At 45.2% G+C, this 24,239-nt stretch overlaps 1 protein-coding gene across 4 annotated transcripts in view; it reads right to left on the reverse strand.

Annotated features, from left to right (window-relative positions):
* FARS2 (phenylalanyl-tRNA synthetase 2, mitochondrial) overlaps positions 1-24,239 on the reverse strand; it is a 289,117-nt gene that overhangs the window by 212,829 nt on the left and 52,049 nt on the right. For all 4 annotated transcript variants that reach the window (XR_014062414.1, XR_014062413.1, XM_081521167.1 and 1 more), the window contains exon 3: positions 688-847. Coding sequence is in view for 2 of the 4 variants with exons in the window: in XM_081521167.1 (XP_081377293.1) it covers positions 688-847 (160 nt within the window). In the remaining 2 variants the exon portion in view is untranslated. The remainder of the gene's footprint in view (positions 1-687; positions 848-24,239) is intronic.

The following is a 24,239-nucleotide window of genomic DNA, read 5'->3' on the forward strand; positions in this document are numbered from 1 at the left end:
CCCGAGAGCCCACGCAGCAACAAAGACCCAGCACAGCCGACAATAAATTAATTAATAAATAAAATCTTTTTTAAAAAGTAGGTTGTAATTAAGGAACAACCTCCCCTTTTCTTTACATCTTTATACAGACAAAAATATTATCTCAAGTAAATCAGAGAGTTGGAGGGGAAAGGAAAACATTAAAATTTCTTAGAGAAAGAATGAAGGGCAAGTGATTAAAGTGAGAATCCACATCTTAAAAACACTGTTCTCCCTCCAGGAAACTGGTGGTATTTTGCTGTTGACAGTGGTAATCAGTATGTCAGAATGTAAAATCTTCTGCTGGGCTCACTCACACAGTTAAGAATCCTGCCCCATCAATCAAGGCTGACCAATGATAATATATTAATATTCCGACATTAATCAGCCTGTTCACTTCCTCTCCATTGATGAGACTGATCTCAATTCATTACCATTCTTATCAAAAGCTGTAATCATTTTTCTTTCTCCAGCTAATTCCATTTTCATATCCTCCTGCTCCTCACATGGAATGAACCAGGAAATCCATAAGCTTTATCTCACTAAGGACTGAAACCATTAACTACAACTTAGACCAAAAACTTTAGACACAACTAGGCTTAATGATTTCAGGAAGATGATAACCGTTGAATATTTAAGCCCCCAAAGACACAGGCATTTAGTACCTACCGTCTCCAAAGATATGTGTCATAAGCCGGGTCAGTGTTTGCTTAAGGTCAAACTCGACGAGCTTCGTGGCCTCCAGCGTATGTGTCTCTTGTTTATGGGCAGAGCGGGAACTCTGTTCAAAAAGCTGCAGGTTTTCTCCATCTTTTATGCCAGCAAATAACTGTAAACCAAGAGGAATAATGCAAACAAATAAAAACAGTATCTTTACCAGTCTACATCAAAAACCACAATGCGGAAATGAAACTCAGTGAGTCTTACCATCAGTGAACATACTGAGATTGACATTCATTTGGTATCAGCGTTGAACAAGGCCCTGTGTCACATGTAATGGACAGTCTTTCGGAAATTAAAGACACCATTCTGATCGTGCTGATCGCCTCTTTTCCTTTTGCACCAACTTATTCACATGCCATTTCCTTACAAGACACATGACCCTCCGTGCTACTGGAAATACCAGTGAACCAGGTTTCCACCGTCCTTACAACGTGACCTGAGACCAGGTGAGAAAGGACAATCTAGGCATGAAGTCCTGTGAAGCCCTCTGAGGCTGGATGCACCTTGGACTTGTTGTCCTGTGACCCCAAAGGCCAGGACAAGGCTGGAAACTTGTTTCTGCCATTTACTGTCCAGTAAGCTACAAAAAATTCAAGTTTCCTTGGTAGCTCAGCTGGTAAAGAATCTGCCTGCAATGTGGGAGACACGGGTTCAATCCCTGGGTTGGGAAGATCCCCTGGAGAAGGGGACAGCTACCCACTCCAGTATTCTGGCTTGGAGAATTTCATGGACATGTATAGTCCATGGGGTCGCAAAGAGTTGAACATGACTGAGAGATTTTCCCTTTCAAACTCCAAAAAGTGATACAGGAACTAAGCTTCAGGTAATGGTTAAAAAGTGGGGATGAAAAGAGACTTTATGATAATTAAATAAAATAATGCAGAAGCACAGAATCCCTGGCACATTGCAGTGACCAAATACATTGCCTTCACAATCACCAATCACTAATCACAGCTGTCATCAGTCTGAAGCCGCTTAACCACTAAATAAAATGCTCTTGTCTTTAACAACAAAGCAGGTCTTTGCCCGGTAGGGAGACTGACTCAGGATGGAGGTAACTAAACACAAGTTGAGGCGGGGGGAGAAGACGGGAACTAGTGAGGAACCAGGAGACCTAAAACCAGCACCAGAAGAAGTGAGTGTTCAAATTCTAAGATCTGATCAGAGGCCACAGAAAAGGGATTCAAATGTTTGCTCAGTTTGAAACTGCAGTTTTCGAAAGGCATGGTTACAATGGAAGAGAAAGGGGCAAAAGAAAGCAAAAGATATTTGTTTGGCCATTAGGGTAGGGAGGTGTAAAACAAACAAAAGAGAAAGTCTAGGGCTTCACAGAATAAAACAAACCTAGAAAATTAGAGGCTTTATAAAACCATTCCCCACTCCCTCTAAAACAACAAATTCCACTAAAGAGTCTGCACTTTGCTACACTAACAGAAGAGGGCACTAGAGAGCTGCAAAACCTTCCACACAACCAAAAATCCACAGAAAGCAGCAGAAATGATTCTGCAGAACTATAGAAACTTACCACAAAAGAATTAAAAAATTTTAAAAACCATTCAAAACAGCTCAACTGATGACCCTCTTCCTCAATTAAAGAAAACCAAGAAGCAGAAGAAAAGTGTAAGATGATACTTGAAAATGAAATTAAATGTGCTCAAACAAGCATTTGGGGACATAAACAATTGCTTGATGTTTAGAACAAACATGAACAAAAAAACAGAGAACTGTGAACTCAAGGAAGAAATAGAAGGAAAAGAAAATCATCTCAGAACCGAACTCTAAATTGCAAGATACACAAGGAAAAATGGATTCAATGAAGACGTAGTGAGAAGACCTGAAGAAAGGGAAATAACCACGAAAGTGACAAGGAGATGAAGAAGAATCAGAGCGAAGGTAGTGGAAAGGGAAGACAGGCAAAGGAGAAACAACCTTCATATGACTGGGGTCGGAGAGAGGGAAAACCAAACAGTGCGGCAGAATAAATGTGCAGCAGGTAAAACGGTACCTGAAGAGGCAAACAAAAGACATCCTAGCAGAACTACAAGATCTCAACAATGAAAAAACCCTCAAGGTTTCCAGGCAAAAAGATCACACATCTTAGAAAGGCAAAGCCACCTGCCTAGCATCAAACTTCCAAAACAGCATGCAAACAAGGCAACAGTGAAGCCACATATTCAAACAACTCAAAAAAAACCAAAAATACATGGACCAAGAATTTTATATTCAGCAACGCTGGGCTTTCAGTACCAAATCCATAGAAAAAGCTTTAAACATATGAGAGCATAGGGAATTTCTTATTAATGAACTTTTTTCTATATGTCATGACAAAATAGAAATAGTGCAACCCAAAAGTGGAAGAAGAGAGAGTGACAGTGGAATAAACTCATTGGTTTAATGGCTGAAAAACTCAATAGAAAAATGGGAGAAATACATGAACAGATAATTCACCAAAAAAAAAAAAGAAAATGACCCTTAAACCTGTGAAAAGGTATTCAGACAGAGAAATGCAAAATAAAACAATGACATATTGTTTTTCAGCTATTGCATTGGCGGAAATTAAAAGGCAAGACAACAATCTTTTGGTGAGGCTTGGGAAAAGATGAACTCTCACACACTGCTGATGGAAGTGAAAACTGGTGGGACCATTCTGGAGGTAAATTTGGCAATATCCAACAAAACTACATTTGTATTCATCTCCTGACCTAGTGCTTCTACTTCTGGCTATTTACCTTGAATATAACTCCAGAACTAATATATACGTAACAAGGTTTTCACTGTAGCATTATTTAAAATTGCAAAGTACTGAAAAACAAAGAAATGTCCACACAAAAAAGAGAGAGAGGTTAAATAAACTATGGTCTATCCATACAGTAGTCCAATACTTTGGCCACCTGATGTGAAGAACTGACTCACTGGAAAAAGACCCTGATGTTGGGAAAGATGGAGGGCAGGAGGAGAGGGGAGTGACAGAGGTTGAGATGGTTGGATGGCACCACCAACTCGATAGACATGAGTTTGAGCAAGCTTCAGGAGATGGTGATGGACAGAGAAGCCTGGCGTGCTCCAGTCCATGGGGTCGCAAAGAGTCAGAAATGACCGAGTGACTGAACTGACTGATCCATACAGTGGAGTACTTAAGAGACATAATATTAATTAAAATATGAGGATGACCACTCTGAAATGATATGTAATGACTCTCAAGCCCCACTACTATGAGGAAAAAGCAATCTTACTATGGTACTTTTCATGCAAGAAAGAAGAGAAAATAATACAATATACATGAATCTGAGACTTCCCTGGCAGTCCAGTTGTTAGGACCCTGCGCTTTCACTGCTGAGGGTCCGGGTTTGATCCCTGATTGGGGAACTAAGATCCCACAAGCCACTTGGTATGGCCAAAATATATTTAAATAAATATATATGTGAATATATATATATAATATATATATAATGAACCTGTTTATTAGCATAAAACAAAAATAAACAAACACCATAGGAATGATGAAATAGAAATGAGACTGCCTACTAGAAAGCAGAATGGCACAGACTGCAGGACGAAAAGAACTGGGAAGCAAGGTGGAGTGAGGAGGAGGTGGGAAGCAGGCAGAGACAGGAGGGACCCTTTTTTAAGGAAGATTGTTTACACGGTTCTGACTTTTGGGATCACATTAATATTTTACTACTTTTTAAAAACTAATATCTATAGCATCTGCAATATATAGGTAGAACAAAGAAAATATTCATACTATAAAGACTAAAGTTTGGAAAATTTTGAAAGAAGGAAAAGCAGTAATTTATGATACCATCAGCATAATTCAGCACAGGAGAAAAAAAACAAACCAACACGTAAACAGGTCAGCTCTTATTTCTAGAGGAAATGTAACCCTGGAGCTGGAAGGGACATGAGCGAGCAGCCGAGCCAACCTCAGACAAGGCAACGGACTCTGGAGCGGGGAAGACCCAGGGAAGCTGAGATCACTAGCCAAGCGGTCACCACGCCGGGACCAAACCGCTCGTCTCACCCTTGATTCCAGGGGCCTTGAAGTGGCTGCCTTTCATTTAGCTTTCTGTTTGAGAGACATCCAATGGCAATAAAACTAAATTAGGTTTCCATTAACTGCACACAATAGGCTGTGCCATTTGTTTTTCCACTAGGATTTCTTCTATTTCTCTGACATTTTCTTAAGTGTCCTTGCAGAAGCCTCAGTGACCCAGAATACAAATTCCACCCCTACTAGAACTGCTTACAGAAGCCAGGGCAGGTAGTTCACAAATGAGAAAAGAATAGGTGCAAGAAATTAATTCTAATCACGCTTAAGAATAAAAATGGATTGCAAAAGCCAATTAAATTTGAAATTTAGAAAGCCAAAAGGATTTTGCAAAACGGCCCAGATTTTAAACACACATTTAAAACACGAATAAAAAGGCAAATGGTCAGAAGAATAACATAACATCTATGCAAAATCCAATGGGCGGCCAAGGATAAATGGGGCTTGAATGACAGCAAAATTCCAGGCAGTTATTTAGGGCTGGTGTGTGGTTCCCAAGGAAGCCATTTTTCTATTCAACGGTTTAAAATTATGCATTGATCACTGGTTTAATCCATACAGTCCACCTTACATATTAATGCAAACTTCCCCCCGCCCTGCCTCTCTGAATTCCTGGGCAGATGCAATGACCCTGTAACTGACTGCTGCTGCTGCGGCATGGACTGCTATTGGGTAACAGTTATTGCTTGTTTACTAATTTGCTACCTTACTGCGGGCTTACCTTATTACTTGAGGGGTTCATTTAATTCTCACAATCCTGTTCTTTCCCCCATTTCTCATATAAGAAACTTGAGACTTTGAGAAGTTAACCGGCCATTGGTGCACAGAAGGCGATGAAGCGTGAACTGAAACCAGACTCTGGCTCCTGATCCCATCTGCTGGGCTCCACTCTTATTCCCCTGACAGCACACACATGACCGTCGACTTGGCTTAGTGGTCAGAGGGTCTATGGTCGGACAGATGGGATTAAGGAGTGGACAGAAGGCTTGAGCAGAGAGGAGCAGTGGTGGCTTGACACGGTGATGCGGCGGTGAGCACCTTCCATGAAACAGTGACGGTTTATCCCAACTAAATCATTACTGTTGCACAAGGGCCAATCAATCCTTCAAAGAATGAAAACTAAATGTTTGCTTTTTGAGTATCTTCTAATGCACACGTGCTTCAGTGTGCCGGGTTATTTGAGGAGGCCCGCTCTGGAACCACGCATGAGCTACAACGATGCTGCCCCAGTAACTGGGAGGCGCTGGGTGGCGGAGGCCACGTGGAGGCCGAGGGCACCACGGGGCACGGGGAGGCTGGTGACCCCGTGGCTCCTATCGCAGCACCGGTGCTGGACACGGGGTATCTCAGCCTGCCCTCCTCATCCAAGGAAGGAAGAGAAGCAAAGGAAAAAGTGGGAGAAACGAAGAAAAGAAATGCTTCGAGAGCTTAGACAAAGCAGTAATCCTCATGCAGGTGGGAAAGGGGAAGAGACGCTGCTCAAACCCAGAGGTGGTCAGGAGAAACCCCCCGGGAGGAAAAGACGTGGGCCAGTCATGTTGTTCATTGTACGAAACTCTGAAGGATGACAGAGCGTAGAATAACCAAAATAACACCCGAATTCAAGGGGTCCCCGTGCGGCAGGGGGCTCTGAACACGCAAGGGCCCTCAAGGGAACCCAAGAAGGATGTGCCAGGCACGTGGGATGCCCAAGTGCACACGCTCACTGCACCTCAGCCTGTCCGCGGTGCCGAGGAAATCACCCCACCTCTCCTGCTGCAGGGTCTGAGCCCAGGAAACAGGCTGGGGGCTGGCCCCACGCCACGGAGAGGCAAGAATCGGGCTCTTCACACCCACCTTCCATTAAAAAACAAGAAAACGAACGCACACCCTCTCCCGATGGCTGCAGGTGTCACTAGCGCCCCCGCAGTGACACTGTCCTCAGCGCTCTCACCTGGAAACCCCACCACCACCACGTCTCCGGGACCTTTGACCTCTGCCTGGCTCTCTCTGCTCAGTAAGCGTGGTCCATTCTCTTTACATAATGGTCCACAAGACCAACAAGACACCCTCCATCCTGTCTCCTGCTGCGACCACCCTTCTGTCCGCGGTCAGGCTGGCCACTCTCCCGTGGTTCTCTTCACGCTTCCTCTGCTTCCTCCCCATCGTTAAGTATTTCTACTTCGCAGGCCTCTTTTTTCAGCTTGTGCACATCGTACGCATCTTGCTCTGCAGACTCTGCCTGAGATGGGCGCAGCCAAGCCACCACCCGCGATGGAGCCTGCATCTGCATCTCCACACACGCAGACACGACTGCCCGCTGGACACATGCACCGGCAGGACCTCTGCCCAAACGTGTCCCAAGTCCACTAGCTCTCCGGACCCCACCCCAAACACCTCTCCTCCTGTGGCCCCTGACTCTGGGGATGGTCCCAAGACAGCAGCCCAGGCGTCCTTTTCATCTGTTTTTCCTTTTCCTTCACCTCCCCGCATGCAGCCACCAAACCCAGTAAATCCCGCATTGCCCCTCGAGTCTTCCCTTTCTGATCTGCTGTCCCCACTGTTTTGGGGGCTTTGAGCCGCCTTGGTTCTTAGAGGATTATAAATAATCTAGTCTCCTCAAGACCAGTCTTGCCCTATTTCCACCAGCTATTTGGCAGATTTTTCTAAACTGCTAAACTGATGACATCCTTTTTATCTTTTGCATTGGCTGCTTTTTTTTTTTTAATTGGAGGATAATTGCTTTACAATACTGTGTTACTTTCTGCCATACATCAACATGAAGCAGCCATAGGTATGCATATACCCCCTCCCTCTTGAGCCTCCCTCCCACCTCCCACCCCATCCCACCCCTCCAGGTTGTCACAGAGCACCAGGCTGAGCTCCCTGCTCATACAGCAAATTCCCACGGGCTCTCTCTTTTACACGTGGTGTGTCTAAGTTTCCATGCTGCTCTCTCGATTTGTCCTGACCTCTCCTTCCCTCACGGTGTCCACAAGTCTATTGTATCTGCAGATGCCATCCCTCTTATGCTTAAAAACTAAAACTAAAGACTCCTCACTCTTTGTAAACTAATGCTCAAACTCCAAAAAGCTACATGGAAGGCCCTCCACCAACAGCTCACAGCTCTCTGTCCATCTCCCTTCCCCACCGCTCCTCTGGGGCCCGGCCGCTCCACGACTCATCACAGCCCGGGTCCTCCCGCCTTCCCGTCTACTGCTGGCGCTCCCTGGAGCACCGCACCCACCCTTCCTGGGAGCTCCAAGCTCCTCTCTAAGATGCTATGTAAGCCTTCCATGACTACTCCAGGGATACAGGTTTCCTTCTGCACCTTGGCCATGTCTCTCTCCCGGTGCTGACCAGACAGAGTGGACCATCTGATTTATCTGCCTCTCTCGCTAAGCTGTCCACGAAGGCCACAGCCCTTGGTCAGGACCTTACAACAATCCTGTTTAGGAGGGGCTTCGCATGCCATCTGATCTATGCCCAGTTTGGCTCAACCCAAACCCGTCACAGACCAGACCAGCTCTGAGCCCCAGGCACAGGCCATTCACCTGGAGAGTGACAGATAAAGCTGGGGTTCTGATGAATACAGTCTTCTCTACCTGGCAGGCCCACTGCTTATTAATTCTTGGCTCAGGGATGGAGGAATAAGTAAGAATCACTTCTAAAAATAAGCACGTTCACATATCTTGCCATAGGGACTCCCAAGCCTTCCTGTCCCCTGAATGCAGCAGGAAAAATTCAATTACGCTATTCAAATCCAACTTAAGCATCTCAGCAAATATTAAGTATTCAAATCACTGTGGAGGGAGGATTGGGATGTCTTAGTGAGATGAACAGACAGACGTATTAAAGGGATAGCAGGCTCATCCAAGTGGATTTCGGCTGCTAATTTGCACAGTTTTTAATTTCTTTAAACAACTGGGCCCTGAGTGAAATCTTCCCTATGTGAGAAACTCGTGAGTGAAAGGGCCCCGTCAAGTACAGCTCCATCCTGGGGTTTCTGTGGGAAGTCCTTTCCTGCTCTAGCTAATTGATATTGAATCGGGTTTGTCATTTCCCGGATTTCTGGCAACACATCACATGCCGATTAATCAAGGTGCAGAGCTGAGCCCCACGGAGGGCAAGCTGCACCTTCCCCAGCTGCCTGACGCCCTCTTCCGGCCGCCAGGCTGGTGCCAGGGCAGTAATCAGAACAGACGCGGAACCGTCAAGGTCTGCGGTCAACGAGGCTACACAACACCTTGGAGGTGGAGAAGCTACTTCCGCCAGGCAGCGGGACCCAGCACTGGCTGCTGGGCGCCACGAGGACGAGAAGCTTAAGCTCCAGGTGGTTTCCGCCCAAGCTTTCTCAGGAGCCCCCACCCTAGACCTCCAGGTGCAGACTCAGACAGGTCCGCACTGGACGATGCAGTCTTTCCAAATCTCCTCTCACTCCAGCCTCCACGAGCGAAAAAAGGCTGAACCTATCAGAGAGGCGGTTCAGCTCCTGGCGGACGCATGTTCCCAAGACACCAGCATCACGAAGAGCCTGCGGACAGTGCGTCGTTCACCTCCCTGCAGGCCTCCCCCTGGCACGCAGGAGGCTGGCTCCGCAGAAACGTGGTGAGCGCCATCAGCCAGCGGCCCTGCCTCCGAGGGCTTCATCATCAAAGGATGGTGGACTCGGACACGTTTCAAGGAGAGTATCTGTCCACGCTTTTCTCTCACGGGCTCTCCTAGGGGCTCCAGTGGGAGCACCGTGTGTGTGTTTGGTCTTGTCCAACTCCAGGCGATCCCGTGGACTGTAGGCCACCAGGCTCCTCTGTCGATGGGATTCTCCAGGCAAGAACGCTGGAATGGGTTGCCATTTTCTTAGGAAGACATACATTAATATTCTCCAAGCTCTGGGCTATACAGAGAACACATCAGGGACTTCGAGACGTTAAAGCAGGGAAGTTACCTACAAACTAAATGAGAGCTTAGATGTCTGGATGCATTGAGGCAAAAAACAACAACAATAACAACAACAAAAAAAAACACCCTGTCCCAGCATGAACCGGTTCTCATGATAACCATCATTTAACAGAGGAGAAAACTTCACCCATTGCGCGGCCTGTGAAAATCATGCTCTCCCGGCATGGTCTTCCTCGGCCACGGTGACAGATAACGCAGGGAAGGAGACTGCGTTTTCCTCTTCAGGTGGCTAGACAGCTCGTTCATGATGTCAGCAGCGAGTGAAACCTAACAGGACTAAGCAAGACTACGTCTAAATTCTACCACCTCCCTTCAAGGAAGGTGACGTAAGACATGACTAATGAGTCCACAGAAAAGACGGCAGTGGCTTAAAAAAAGAAAGTACATCAGACCTAAAAAGTAGGTCCCACAAGGTTACTGATTCATGCTAATGATACACAGGTAGATGAACACTTAACCAGCATCTATGTTTAAGACAAATATGGTGGGGAGGGGGGCAGACATTTGCTGAGCACGGCAGACTCGGGCACCAGCCAGGCTCTCCAGCCATGCTCAGGAGCCGTCCTGTGTCCACAAAGGACACTGAAGGAAACTGAGGCTCAGAGTGGCCCAAGAGCTCGTCTCAGGCCACAGACAGCGAGATCAAGTCTGGACTCCCCTACACTGGGGTCGTTTTTGGGTGACAGGCACTGCTCCCAGAAGCATTTCCCATGCCTGATGCCAAGGCCCACAGATGGGCTCTGAGAGACACGACCCAACAGCTCAGGTCCCCGACTCAGCCCTGAAGGGGAAAAGTGCATGGTTGCACACTTCTGACACTTTCGTGTATAAGCACACTTCCATGTATTTTCTAGTAATTGACTAAGTGTACGAGGAGTTTCTGAAATGTGGCATCCATAGAACACTGCTGAAGAGTTATCAGAATTGCCCGGAGACACTCAGCGTCCACTACAGAGTCAGGCTGACCAGGAGTGTGACAGTTCATTCTATGTCCACTTATCTGGGCCACAGGATCACCAGATACTTGGCTAAACATTATTTCTGGGTGTTTCCATGAGCCTGTTTCTAGATAAGATTAACATCTGAATCAGCTGACGGAACACAGCAGACGGCCCTCCCTGTGTGAGTGGGCTTCATTCCGTCTGCTGAAAACCTGAATAGAATAAAGGCTAAGAAAGAATTCTTTCCCTCTGCCTGCCTGTCTCTGAGCTGGGACACTGGTCTCCTCCTGCCTTCAGACTTGGATTTAGACTGAAGCTCTCCCATCAGTTCTCCTTGGTCTGGACTTCTCAGCCTCCAAGAGCAAGTGAGCCACTTCCTTATCATTAATCTCTTTGTATAAATCATCTCACCTCATCTCCCTCTTTCTACACACACACACACACACACACACACACACACACACACACACACACACACACACACACACACACACACACACCCCTATTGGTTCTGCTCCTCTGCAAAATCGTGATTTATACAAATGGGCAACACCTGAAAGCCCTGGAACATGTTGGAAAAGCTGGAATCACACAATGTACAAGAAGGAAGCTACCCCTGCATCTTGAGTGGCGTTGTGGTTGGTTGTGGATTCTGAGTGCTGGTGGAACCTTTCAACAAAAAATCATTATTGGTTGTATTTTTATTTTATGGATGAATTTATTGTAGGTTATTTAATAAAGACTACAGCCTATATTAACACATAATGGAATCAACATTAACAACTCGATGTTAAAATTATATTTAAGACACTGTAGTTCAAATAAGAATAATTTACACCACTATTGCCAAAACTGATGGATACATATTCTACATGGACGCAATGCCAAATTCCCCCAAAGTGAGACGTGATCACTACCACAGAGTTCTCTCTGCACTGAAAAGGTGAAAGAGTTGTGCCAACTCGACTGAGGAGTCTTTCACCTCGTCTAAGAGTCCATGTCCTAAAAATACTGAGATCACCCTGGTGGTGGGAAACCAAATTCCCTCTGAATATCCATCTCTTGCTTAAGATCCTTTTATGAGAGTTGTTTGTTCCATGTTCTATTTGTCTGGTGTAACCCTTCCCTGTTTTAAGCCTGGGTCGTGAACCTTAACACATACAACAAATGACTGAACCCCAGCATGTCATACGTCTCCAGGAGTCACCTTTCCTCGGATAAGCGGTAAGACCTGCTTCCTACAAGATCCATACTCTCAACTCTGTACCTGAGTCCAATTACCAGGGCCTCACCAGCTTTCTAAACATAGAACTACCTCCCCTTTCTGGATATGGAATGTCCCCTGCCCCACGACAGAGGCTCTCAGACTTGCACAGAAACTGTCCCTCCAGCATCCCCCAAATACACTCATCCTACCCTCCAGTCCTAGGCGGCCTCTGACCCTTAACTCCTGACTTCGACTCGATCCTCAAATCAACGCGACAGCTAACACCTGGTCATTCCCAAGTTAGGCGCATTCTGTGCCCTCCTACGGCTAAGTTAACTCTAACTAGTCTGTCCATGAAATCCACCACCAAACACAATCCCAGCCCAGCAACATAGTCCAAGAGAAATATTACAGAAACAGCAGAAGTGGGAAGAGAGAATTATTACGAGAATAGAAAACAGTTTTTTCTAACTTGCTACAGACTTAGGCTGGAAATTAGCAACATGGAGACTGAAATGGCTCCTTGGACACTGACTTCTAATTTCACCATCCAATCCAGGGGCCTACAATACCCCTTAGACTATATACAAAGTGCATGTGTATTTGTGGAGGTTGTCCGAATCTCTCATCACAGTCTCAAATGGTAAAAGAAGGAGGTCAGAAACCCCTGCTCTGATGAAATACTATCAATCAGATACAACATTGTAGAAAGTTTCAATAAAGCTGAAAACCCTGAATATTCACTGGAAGGACGGATGCTGAAGCCAAAGCTGCAACATTTGGGCCACCTGATGAGAAGAGGATGAGGTGGTTAGAGAGTGTTACCAACTCAATGGACATAAATTTGAGCAGACTCCAGGTTACAGTGGAGGGCAGGGGAGCCTGGCCCGCTGCAGTCCAAGGGGTCACAAAGAGTTGGACAGAACTTAGCGTCTGAACAACAACATGCTAAAAAACAGCACTGTGTTTAGATGACATACCTAGTTGAAGAAAACTCAATTTTATCTTCCAAACCCATTCATATGGACAAGTATAAGACTTCACTGAGACCTACTCCAGGCTGAGTCAAGACGACGACACTAGAAACCAGATTTCAGGGCAGAGCCTCAGAGAGAGGGTGTTTAAAGTGCCAGGAAAAGGCGTCCTACTAGCTCGATGGCAGGTGTCACCCTTCACCTTTCCAAGGGCAGACTCGGGCACTGGCTGTACAGTCTGACGGGACGTGAGTGTCAGGGGCTGCTGGCCCCTCGGAGGCCGGCGAAGAACCCCCCTCCTGTCCCCAGCCCACCTGCACCCACCAAGCTGAGAACGTGAAATTCCACCACCAGCCACACAATAGCTCTCAGGAATGTGTGGCAGGCCGAGAAATGTGGTGTCTAGCGAGGTGTGAAGTCTACTGTGAAAGAGCATAATATCACTGTGGAAATATTTCTGCTGCTTCTGCACAACACTTGAGCTGGTACAAAAAATACTGTTACTGTAATTATGCAGATTCAGTAAAACCGAGTGAGGCCCCTCCTGGTCTCCCACAGCAAGTGGGGAATAGACATGGCAATGGCTGTCCTGAGACCCTGGAGGAATGAGACAGAAACCTCACCTGCTTCTCTCTGGACGCTGTGCCGGTGCAGGTACACGAGCTTGGACCCTTCAAACCACCCTCCGTCCTTCATACATTCGATGTACTAAGCACCAGTAACTGGAGGACTTCTCCACTCCTGAAATTATACTCAGAAATCCTGAGCTAGCATCAAGGACAAATGGTTTTGCCTCCTTAAATGTGACTTTCCCCAGCCACTCCTGTATTGGGCGAATAACAGCCTGCCTCCCTGAAGCCTTCTAGACACTCAGGAGAGGAAGCAAGCTGACTCTGCCAGTTATCAATTCACTGCCTCTTGACAAGTCGGTCCTTCATCGACTGCTCCGTGAAAACTGAGTTGGGCTCCTGAAGCATTTGTCCTTTGCCAGCTGGCGTGGTGTTAAGCACGGTCAGTAGAGGTCGCTGAGATCCTGCAAGGGGCTTCTTGCTGGAACCCTGGGCCTCACTTGCCCTGCAGTGCAAGCAACCCCACCCCGCTCCCCAGGCCCCCGACTATCTCCTCACCACCCCTCTTGGGCAGTGTCACAGCACAGGGCTTCCTGCAAGACACCTTCCCTGAAACAGCTTCCCCTGGCACCCCAGAAAGCAGACATCCAGTCACTTCCAGAGTGTAGACGTGTAGCAATTTCATCAGCATGAAACCACTATACCATCCAGGGAGCCATAGCTGGGGCCGGGGGCTGGTGGTGGTAGGGGGTGAGGGTCTCCCCCAGACTTGGGGTGGCCGCTGCTCCTGGATCCATTACTTCCATGCTCTCCAGGGTTCTCTCCTTACTTGCCAGCCCCTCACCACCCAGTTCCCTGTGTTATACTTCATAATTCTGTATGTTAAGTTTTCTGTGATCAAGTCACAGCTGGCCTCTGCCTTGCAGTCCAGCCCTGCCCTCCTTGGGAAGCCTGGGGCAGGAGAAACAGCTCTGGGAGTGAAAAGTGGACAGTGACCCACCGTGTTCTTGACACTGTGTGCTGCCATCCTTGACAGGGTGGACGTCTGGAGAAGGAGAGAGGCATCTGAGTGCCTCGTCCACCAACTGCTACTCGGCGCAGGACCCTGGGCTAGAGACACGACGAGATGCAAGGAAGAAAGAGCGACCTTCAAGGCACTGACTGTCAGCTGGGGAAACCAGACATGCACAAAGCCTCAGCTCCAGGCAGTACGTGCTGAGAGCTCCCCGAGGTCAAGAGCAGTAAGCCAGGGGTCGGTGTTGGGGCCTCAGGCTAAGAGGCCGTCGTTCCTACCTTGTCATGCTTGTGTGCTAAGTCGCTCCAGTCGTGTCCGACTCTGTGTGACCCCATGGACTGTAGCCCACCAGGATCCTCTGTCCATGGGATTCTCCAGGCAACAACAATGGAGTGGGTTGCCATGTCCTCCTCCAGGGGTCTTCCCAATCCAGGGATTGAACCTGGATCTTTTATGTCTCCTGCACTGGCAGGCGGGTTCTTTACCACTAGCGTCACCTGGGAAGCAAGAACTAATTCTCTGATGGGCTCAATGCCACAGAAAACAGAGACTGGGCTCGCTTTAAATGGGTCTCCAAGCCCAGTCCGTCTCCCAGCAACCAACTGTTATCCGAGTTCAATGTGTGGTGGGTCCTGACTGTGACCAGCTGCTTTCTGCTTTACTGTCAAGAGATACACCTAAGTAAATATTTGGGAAGAGAAAAAGAATTTTAAAAAAGAAAAGCCATTTCAGCTTAAGTGTCTCTGACAGGGGGAGTCCTTCCTCTAAAAGATTTTCAAGAAGAGATTAGGGAAACATGGTGACTATAATCTATCAAGGCCAAATGAAAACTCCTTCAATAAAGCCCCTCCACATGAGGCTATTAAGGAAACCCAGTAACCGCATGGTGGAGGATAAAACCTGTCATTCACTGAAGACAGCACAGGGGTTCAGGGGAGAGAGCAAGAATAAAGAGGCTACCCTTGGCTCACGGTGAGAGTGACGGCAGGGGAGCCCGGCAAAGCCGCCCAGGAACAGTAGGGTTCTAATGAACCATCTGTAAAGTGGGAGAGAGCATCAAAGCGAGGAAAATGGAATTTTCTGATGGTGAAGGAGAGCGGTTTTCTAACAAGGGTGGACCACGATGGACGCTAAATGAAGGATGTCCATTCCACCAGGATCAAGTCATTGCAGACAGGTGCGTGGCTACGGATGGGCCCCGACCTGCCCTCCCACAGGGGAAATGGGGAGCCACAGGGGTTACTTTAAAAAGGGGGATGGGGTCTTCCCTGGTGGGCCAGTGGTTAAGACTCCTTGCCTCCACTGCAGGGGGCACAGGTTCAATCCCTGGTCGAGGAACTAAGATCCCATATGCTGCACGCCATGGCGAAGAAAAAACCTTAAAAAAAAAATAAAGGGGAGCTGGGATGGGATCTGAGCTTGACACAGAGGTCGTAATGAAGTAGTATATAGCAATAATGGTGGTCAAAATTATATCAAAAGCTTACTTCTCTGTACATCTTCATTCATGTCTTCTGTGAAAAATATGCCCCTTTGTTTCTATGTGAATATTCATGAATTACATAATTATAAAATATTTACAACTTCTCTATAACAACACCTTCAGTTATTAAGACTTAAAGTTTTGTATTCCATAGACCAGCAAAAACTTCAAAAAAGTCAAGGCACTAAGAAAAGGTTGGCAACGATTTGTTTTGCCAAAACAGGCAAAATTTTTGAATACTATGACCATCACTTCATAAAAGAAAGAATATGTTGACACTCAAGAAAGTAACAAGAAAATCACCTTAGGTCAAGGAGAGTCCTTTAAAGTGAATAAACATACCTCTACAAGACTTGCTACTTTGCTCTTAAATTTTAAATTTGCCTGTGAGATCAACAAAAACTTGATCATGAACCAGGACTGTTAATACACTCAGGTTTGAGAACCACGAGCCAAGAAAACAAAGGCAAGAAAAATATACACATTCTGAAAATGAAAAGAAAGGAAGAGGGAGGGAGGGAGGGAGATAGGGAGGAAGGAAAGTAGCATTTAGAATTTCTTTGACAAGAATGAAGACAGAACTGGGCAGGAAGGAAGGCTGATATGAACCATGCGTGGCTGTCCTGAGTTTATGTAACAGAAAGACCCTGGATAACACTGGCCCACGAAAGTCATCAAAGCAGGGTGCAGACCCGGAGGAGACAGCCTCTGCAGCCAAGAGCCAGGGTGAACCCCAAACGTCTGCCCCCCGCCGACCCCCACCCCGAGCACCGCACAGGGCACTGCCTGCGAAACAGCACAGGCATCTCCAGAGACCAGCCGAAAGTGGAGTGCTGGTCTACGCACGTACCTCTGAATTAATATATTTAAATCACATTAAAGAAATACAGGGATCATATGGGCTCCCTCTGGTGGGTCTGGCAAACACAGGGAATCTGCTGTTTTTTACAAAAGAGACATCTCAATAAAAGTTTTGAAAAAATTTGGTTTCGAAGCTATAGAACAGTGGCTCTCAAACTTGTTGGTCTCACAGACCCTTCTGTGCGCTTCAGAAATCCGTGACATCCTGATGCATCTGCAAACAATGACGGTGCCTGCCACCAGCACTCACCCCGTCTACACCTCACGGGAAATCACCGTCTTAATGTGGGTGCTTATCCTTCCCATGTGCTTCTTTCACACCTACCTACACAGTTATGGAACCAAAAAAACTGTGTGACCGTGGTCTGCGTGTGTGTAGAGAGAGAGAGGAAGAGCTGAGAAGCAAGTGAAACACAGACAGACAGACAGACAGAGAGCATGGACTAAGCACACACTGAGAGCCCTGCTGGGCGTATTTTGAAAGGTCTATTGAAAAGATGTCCTAGTTTAGTATCACTCATAATTCCTTTGTTTCTCTCAACATTTTACTAAAACCTCATCTAAGCTGACACAGGGACTTCTAACTTATTTATGTTAATAGCTATAAAGTACTCAATGTAGAGTTATACCCCACTGTCCCTTTTTTTTAGCACTTCAAAGAAAAATGCCAGATCATAGAGAACACAATGAAAAAAAAAGAAAGCCTACCAAATAACTCTACAAAGTGGTGGCAACTATATGCACCCCACATAGCAGGCCGTAAGATCCTTGGTTCCTCTGGGCTTTGTCACTAAGTCATGTCCAACTGTTTGCAGCCCCATGGACTGTAGCCTGCCAGGCTCCTCTGTCCATGGGACTCTCCAGGCAAGAATGCTGGAGTAGGTTGCCATGCCCTCCTTCAGGGGATCTTCTCAGCCCAGGGATCGAACCAGCATCTCCTGCAACTCCTGTATTGCAGGCAGATTGTTAAACGCTGAGCCACCGGGGAAGCCCATAAAAAGTGTATGTCATTCTAAATAATAATAAGAGCATATACCCTGTGCGTCAAGGATGTATATTGTCACCCTGCTTATTTAACTTATATGCAGAGTACATCATGAGAAATGCTGGGATGGAAGAAACACAAGCTGGAATCAAGATTGCTGGGAGAAATATCAATAACCTCAGATATGCAGATGACACCACCCTTATGGCAGAAAGTGAAGAAGAACTAAAGAGCCTCTTGATGAAAGTGAAAGAGGAGAGTGAAAAAGTTGGCTTGAAGCTCAACGTTCAGAAAACTAAGATCATGGCATCTGGTCCCATCACTTCATGGGAAATAGATGGGGAAACAGTGGAAACAGTGTCAGACTTTATTTTTTTGGGCTCCAAAATCACTGCTGATGGTGATTGCAGCCATGAAATTAAAAGACGCTTACTCCTTGGAAGGAAGGTTATGGCCAACCTAGATAGCATATTAAAAAGCAGAGACATTACTTTGCCAACAAAGGTCCATCTAGTCAAGGCTATGGTTTTTCCAGTGGTCATGTATGGATGTGAGAGTTGGACGGTGAAGAAAGCTGAGCACCGCAGAATTGATGCTTTTGAACTGTGGTGCTGGAGAAGACTCTTGAGAGTCCCTTGGACTGCAAGGAGATCCAATCAATCCATCCTAAAAGAGATCAATCCTGGATGTTCATTGGAAGGACTGATGTTGAAGCTGAAGCTCCAATACTTTGGCCACCTCATGCGAAGAGTTGACTCATTGGAAAAGACCCTAATGCTGGGTAGGATTGGGGCAGGAGGAGAAGGGGACGACAGAGGATGAGATGGTTGGATGGCATCACTGACTCGACAGACATGGGTTTGGGTAGACTCCGGGAGTTGGTGATGGACAGAGAGGCCTGGCGTGCTGCCATTCATGGGGTCACAAAGAGTCGGATACGACTGAGTGACTGAACTGAACTGAACTGATACCCTGTGCTCACCACTCACACCCATTTTCAGAAAAGAGAATAGTAGAATACCAAAAACTGCATCCCCTTGCTCATCACAATCCCTGCCACTCCTTGTGTAGGTAACAACCAAACAATGTTTAAAGTATTTCTTTGCTTTCCCGAACTTTTCCACATGTGCATGAACCCCTAAATAATATATCAGGTTAGTTATGCCCATGTCTTAAGTGTTAAACAAACACAATCAGAATATCTAAGCTTTGATAACTCTCTTTGCCTAATGCTACTTTCTATATTCATTCATCTTGATATATTTGGTTGTGACTTACTCATTCTCACAGACATATGAATGCCATACCAGATCCATAGTGCTATGAACATTCTCATCTACCTGCTGATGTAAGCACTCATGAGGCGTCTAAACTATAGGCTTGGGAGCTGGACTCCAGGCATGGGTTTTAAACACCCTCAGAGCCTTCTCACTGCCTCACATGTCCGCCAACTCTCGGAATTTCAGACTTCCCCTACTGGATTGTGTCACACTGAGGCCTTTATATCTGAATAACACAAATCCTCTGTTAGTTACTTGTGCAGCAGATTCCCCACCCAGCCCACTGCTTGTCTTTTAACTTCGTTTAAGAATTCTTTTATTAGACATAAGTTTTACCCTAAGAGTCAACTTAAAACATTTTTTCCATTAAGGATTCCTCTTGTTCAGGAACTCTCAGTTTAAGAGACTGTACTCTACCCCCAAAGTCATATCAGTAATGCCTTGTGTTTTCCTCTTAAGTCTAGAAGACTTTCTGTTCACAGATGGATTGTGAAACCATTTAGAGTTGAATTCTGCATGTGTTGAGAGGTGGAGAGTGAGTGTTTTTTTCCTCTATGGACAACTAAGAGCAATGCCTGTGCAATCGGTGGATTCCATCTCCCTACTTATTTAAAATCAGTTCCATTTTATAGTGAAAACAAATTCCCAAAGAGGAGGAAAGCTGTTTGAGAGTTCTCTATCTGACCACACTTGTGCCAACACAAGGCCATCCTAAGGACCAGAGCGCAGTGGGTCTGGGTGCTTGGCAGGCACAGCCCCTTACACTGGCGCGCTTACGTATCTCCTGGCTATTTGTAAACTTGCTCTTTCTACAAGTGGGAAAACCGGTTCTTCAGCTTCTCCAAAATATGCTTTTATTAGATTTACAATGAATTTATAGATCAGTTTTGGGAGAGCTACCATCTTCATGAATCTACGAACACGGAACACCGGTCCTCTGTCTCTTCCTGTATGGCTTTCAATCATATCTGATAATGTTATCTACAAGCGCCTGGAACATCTTCTGCAACAATGATATCCAGATGCTTCAAAGTTGTAGGTGATGTTATGAATGAAATCTTTATTTCATTATATTTTCTAACTGGTTATAACCTATAGATAAGAAACAGATTCTTGTATGTATTGTCTTTGTACCCACAGCTTTGCTGAATGGTCTAATTAGTGCTAATAATGGATCTGGACATTCTAGTCAACTTCCTCGGTAGCCCATCATGCCATTTACAAACAAAGCAGCTTTAGCTCATGTTTCCCAAAGCTTAGACTTGCTTTTCTCTTTCTGGTTTACCACATAAGCTAGGACCTCCCACACAATGATGAACAGTGATTGCAACAGTGCCTCCTACACAGTGATGGCAAATAACCCTGAACTGTTGCTAATTTGATAGAAGTGTTTATAATGATTCACCACTAATTACGATGTATGCTGAGAGTGCTTGACAAATACCATTTATCATGTTACGGAAGTTCCCTTCTGTTCCTAGCTTGCTAAAAGTTTTTATCATAAGATATTAATGCCGTCAAATGCTTTTTTAACATCCTAAAACATTAAATGCCATCAGCTTGTTTCCCTATGTCTATTAAGGTGATCACATGCTTTTCCTTAATAATTATACCACATTAACTTGCATCAGTTAGTATGGTATAATGTAGTACACGTATAGTGATCACGTGGAAGGACACAATATGTTATTAACAAGTCTAATATGAAATGACCTTAATATGTTCATCTTTTTCTACTTTTTGAGAAAGACTACAAGACTTCCAAATTTTATAAAACCTTGCAATAAGATCACCTCTACTAGCTCTGTTTGTAGTGATGCTTCCTAAGGCCCACTTGACTTCACACTCCAGGATTTCTGACTCTAGGTGAGTGACCACACCACTATGATTACCCAGGTCACTAAGACAGTTTTTGTATGGTTCTTCTGTGTATTCTCACCACCTCTTCTTAATCTCTTCTGCTTCTGTGAGGTCCTTACTGTTTCTGTCCTTTATCATGCCCATGCTTGCATGAAGTGTTCCCTTGATATCTCCAATTTTCTTGAAGAGATCTCTAGACTTTCCCATTTATTGTTTTCCTCTATTTTCTTGCATTGTTCATTTAAAAAGACCTGCTTATCTCTCCTTGTTATTCTCTGGAACTCTGCATTCAGGTATATTTTTCCCTTTCTCCCTGGTCTTTTGCTTCTCTTCTTTCCTCAGCTGTTTGTAAGGCCTCCTCAGACAACCACTTTGCTTTCATGTATTTCGTTTTCTTGAGGATGGTTTTGGTCACTGCCTCCTGCACAATGTTACAAACCTCCGTCCATAGTTCTTCAGGCACTCTGTCTACCAGATCTAATCCCTTAAATCTATTTGTCACCTCCACTGTATAAATCATAAGGGATTTGATTTAGGTCATACCTGAATGGCCTAGTGGTTTTTCCCTACTTGCTTCAATTTAAGCCTGAATTTTGCAATAAGGAGCTCATGATCTGAGCCACAGTCAGCTCCAGGTCTTGTTTTTGATAGTGGAGGCGATGGAATTCCCACTGAGCTATTCAAAATCCTGAAAGATGATGCTGTCAAAGTGCTGCACTCAATATGTCAGCAAATTTGAGAAACTCAGCAGTGGCCACAAAACTGGAAAAGGTCAGTTTTCATTCCAATCCCAAAGAAGGGCAATGCCAAAGAATGTTCAAACTACTGGACAACTGCACTTATTTCACATGCTAGCAAGGTTATGCTCAAATTTCTTCAAGCTAGGCTTCAGCAGTACATAAACTGAGAACTTCCAGATATACAAGCTGGGTTTAGAAAAGGCAGAGGAACTAGATGTCACATTGTCAACATTCACTGGATCATAGACAAAGCAAGTGAATTCCAAAAAACATCTACTTTTGTTTCATTGACTATGCTAAAGCCTTTAACTGTGTGGATCACAACAAACTGTGGAAAACTTCTTAAAGAGATAGGAATACCAGATCACCTGACCTGCCTCCTGAGAAACCTGTATGTAGGTCAAGAAGCAACAGTTAGAACCAGACATGAAACAATGGACTGGTTCTAAATTGGGAAAGGAGTACGTCAAGGCTATATACTGTCACCCTGCTTATTTAACTTATATGCAGAGTATGTCATGCAAAATGCCAGGCTGGATGAAGCGCAAGCTGAAATGAAAATTGCCAAGAGAAATATCAACAATCTCAGATATGCAGAGGATACCACTCTAAGGACAGAAAGTGAAGAACTAAAGAGGCTCTTCATGAGGGTGAAAGAGGAGACTGAAAACATTGGCTTAAAACTCAACACTCAAAAAACGAAGATTATGGCATCTGGTCTCATCACCTCATGGCAAACAGATGGGGAAACAGTGACGAATTTTATTTTCTGGGGCTTCAGAATTACTGTGGATGGTGACTGCAGTCATGAAATTAAAAGATGGTTGCTACTTGGAAGAAAAGCTATGGCAAAGCTAGACAGCACATTCAACAGCAGAGACATTACTTTGCTGACAAAGGTCCATGTAGTCAAAGCTATGATTTTTCCATTAGTCATGTATGGATGTGAGAGTTGGACTATAAAGAAGGCTGAGCACCAAAGAATTGATGCCTTTGAACTGTGGTGTTGGAGAAGACTCTTGAGAGTTCCTTGGACTGCAAGGAGATCAAATCAGTCAATCCTAAAGGAAATTAACTCTGAATAGCATTGGAAGGACTGATGTGAAGATGAAGTTGAAGATGAAGAAGAAGATGAAGATGAAATTCCAATATTATTGGCACCTGATGTGAAGAGCCGACTCATTGGAAAATACCCTGTTTCTGGGAAAGATTGAAAGCAAAAGGAGAAGGAGGTGGCAGAGGATGAGATGGTTGGATGGCATCACTGACTCAATGGACATGAATCGGAGCAAACTCCAGAAGGACAGCGGAACCTGGCAGGCTGTGTCCATGGGGTTGCAAAGACTTGAATACAACTTAATGATTGAAAAACAACAACACAGTAAGATCATCTGAGAATGATGGAAGCAAGGCTATTAATTCTAGCTTGAATCGATCTCAGTTTTCCACTGAATATAATCTACACTCATGCCCCCGAGTGTGATATTTCTTGCCTCCTGCTGCTTTTTAATCTTTCCCATGAAACCAGGAACTTTCTCATGACTGTCTGATACCGTCTCTCTCTCTCTGATACCTTCTCACAGCAATGCATCTCAGTTCATGCTCAGAAAAAAAAATTTTTTTGATCGACAGACTGACTGATCCCAGTGTTTTCCTTCAGTCTTTTTCTTTAAACTTTTATTAGGAAAATTTCAAACATACACAAAAATTGACAGGATAATGATTCATCATGTATCCAACACCTGGCTTCAGTCATTGACAATTCATGACCCATCCTCTTACATTCATCCCCAAATGCCCATTCCCCATTATTTTGAAGAAAATCCATCATTTGGTTCCCAGTATTTTAATATGTATCTCTGAGAGATAATGACTGTATAAAAATATAATATCACTGTCGTACCTCAAAAACTAAAAACAAAGAACTCCTGAAACTCAAATGTTCAGTTAGTGTTCAAGTTCCCAACAGCCTCGCATCTTTCTCTCTCTTGAAAGATGCTGCCCTTGATAGGAGCTGCACGCTGTGACTGATTGAGCTCTGTTTTTTTTAACCTATAGGCACCAGCTATTGTTTTTTCCTTGCTTTTATTTGAAGCAACTGGATCATTTATCCTGAAGAGCAGTGCTTCTCAAACTGTCTGTGGCAGAGACAGTTTTGGGTTTCTAATCAGTCTGGAACTGACACACAGGTGCTGTGCAAAACCACCCCGAGTGAACACAGAGCGCTCACCCAGAGGAAGGCCTGGACCAGACTGCGTGCAGCCCCACAGACGTCCCCGGGCAGCAGCCTGGAACGCGGCCGCCTCATCATTCCTGATCACTCCCTGTGATTCCTGTACTATTTCATCAGGCAGATCTCACCTTGAATAGCACTGCTATGGAATTTCCCCAGGCTGGATTTTGTTCTCTGCATCCACATGATGTCGTTTAATGCGCTTCTCTGTCCTCTGTATTTCTCTGAATGTGTTGTTAGATCTAGCAAGTTGAGCTGACATACGTCCAGTTTTTTTGACAGGACTTTTTGCAGGTGGCCTTGTATTCTCTCGACAGGAGACACGTATGTGTGGCTGCTCCTCCTTCTGTGATGTCAGTGGTCA

Source organism: Giraffa tippelskirchi, chromosome 8 (genome assembly GCF_054371585.1).
Source record: "Giraffa tippelskirchi isolate mGirTip1 chromosome 8, T2T-mGirTip1v1.2.pri, whole genome shotgun sequence".
NCBI classification, from domain to species: domain Eukaryota; kingdom Metazoa; phylum Chordata; class Mammalia; order Artiodactyla; family Giraffidae; genus Giraffa; species Giraffa tippelskirchi.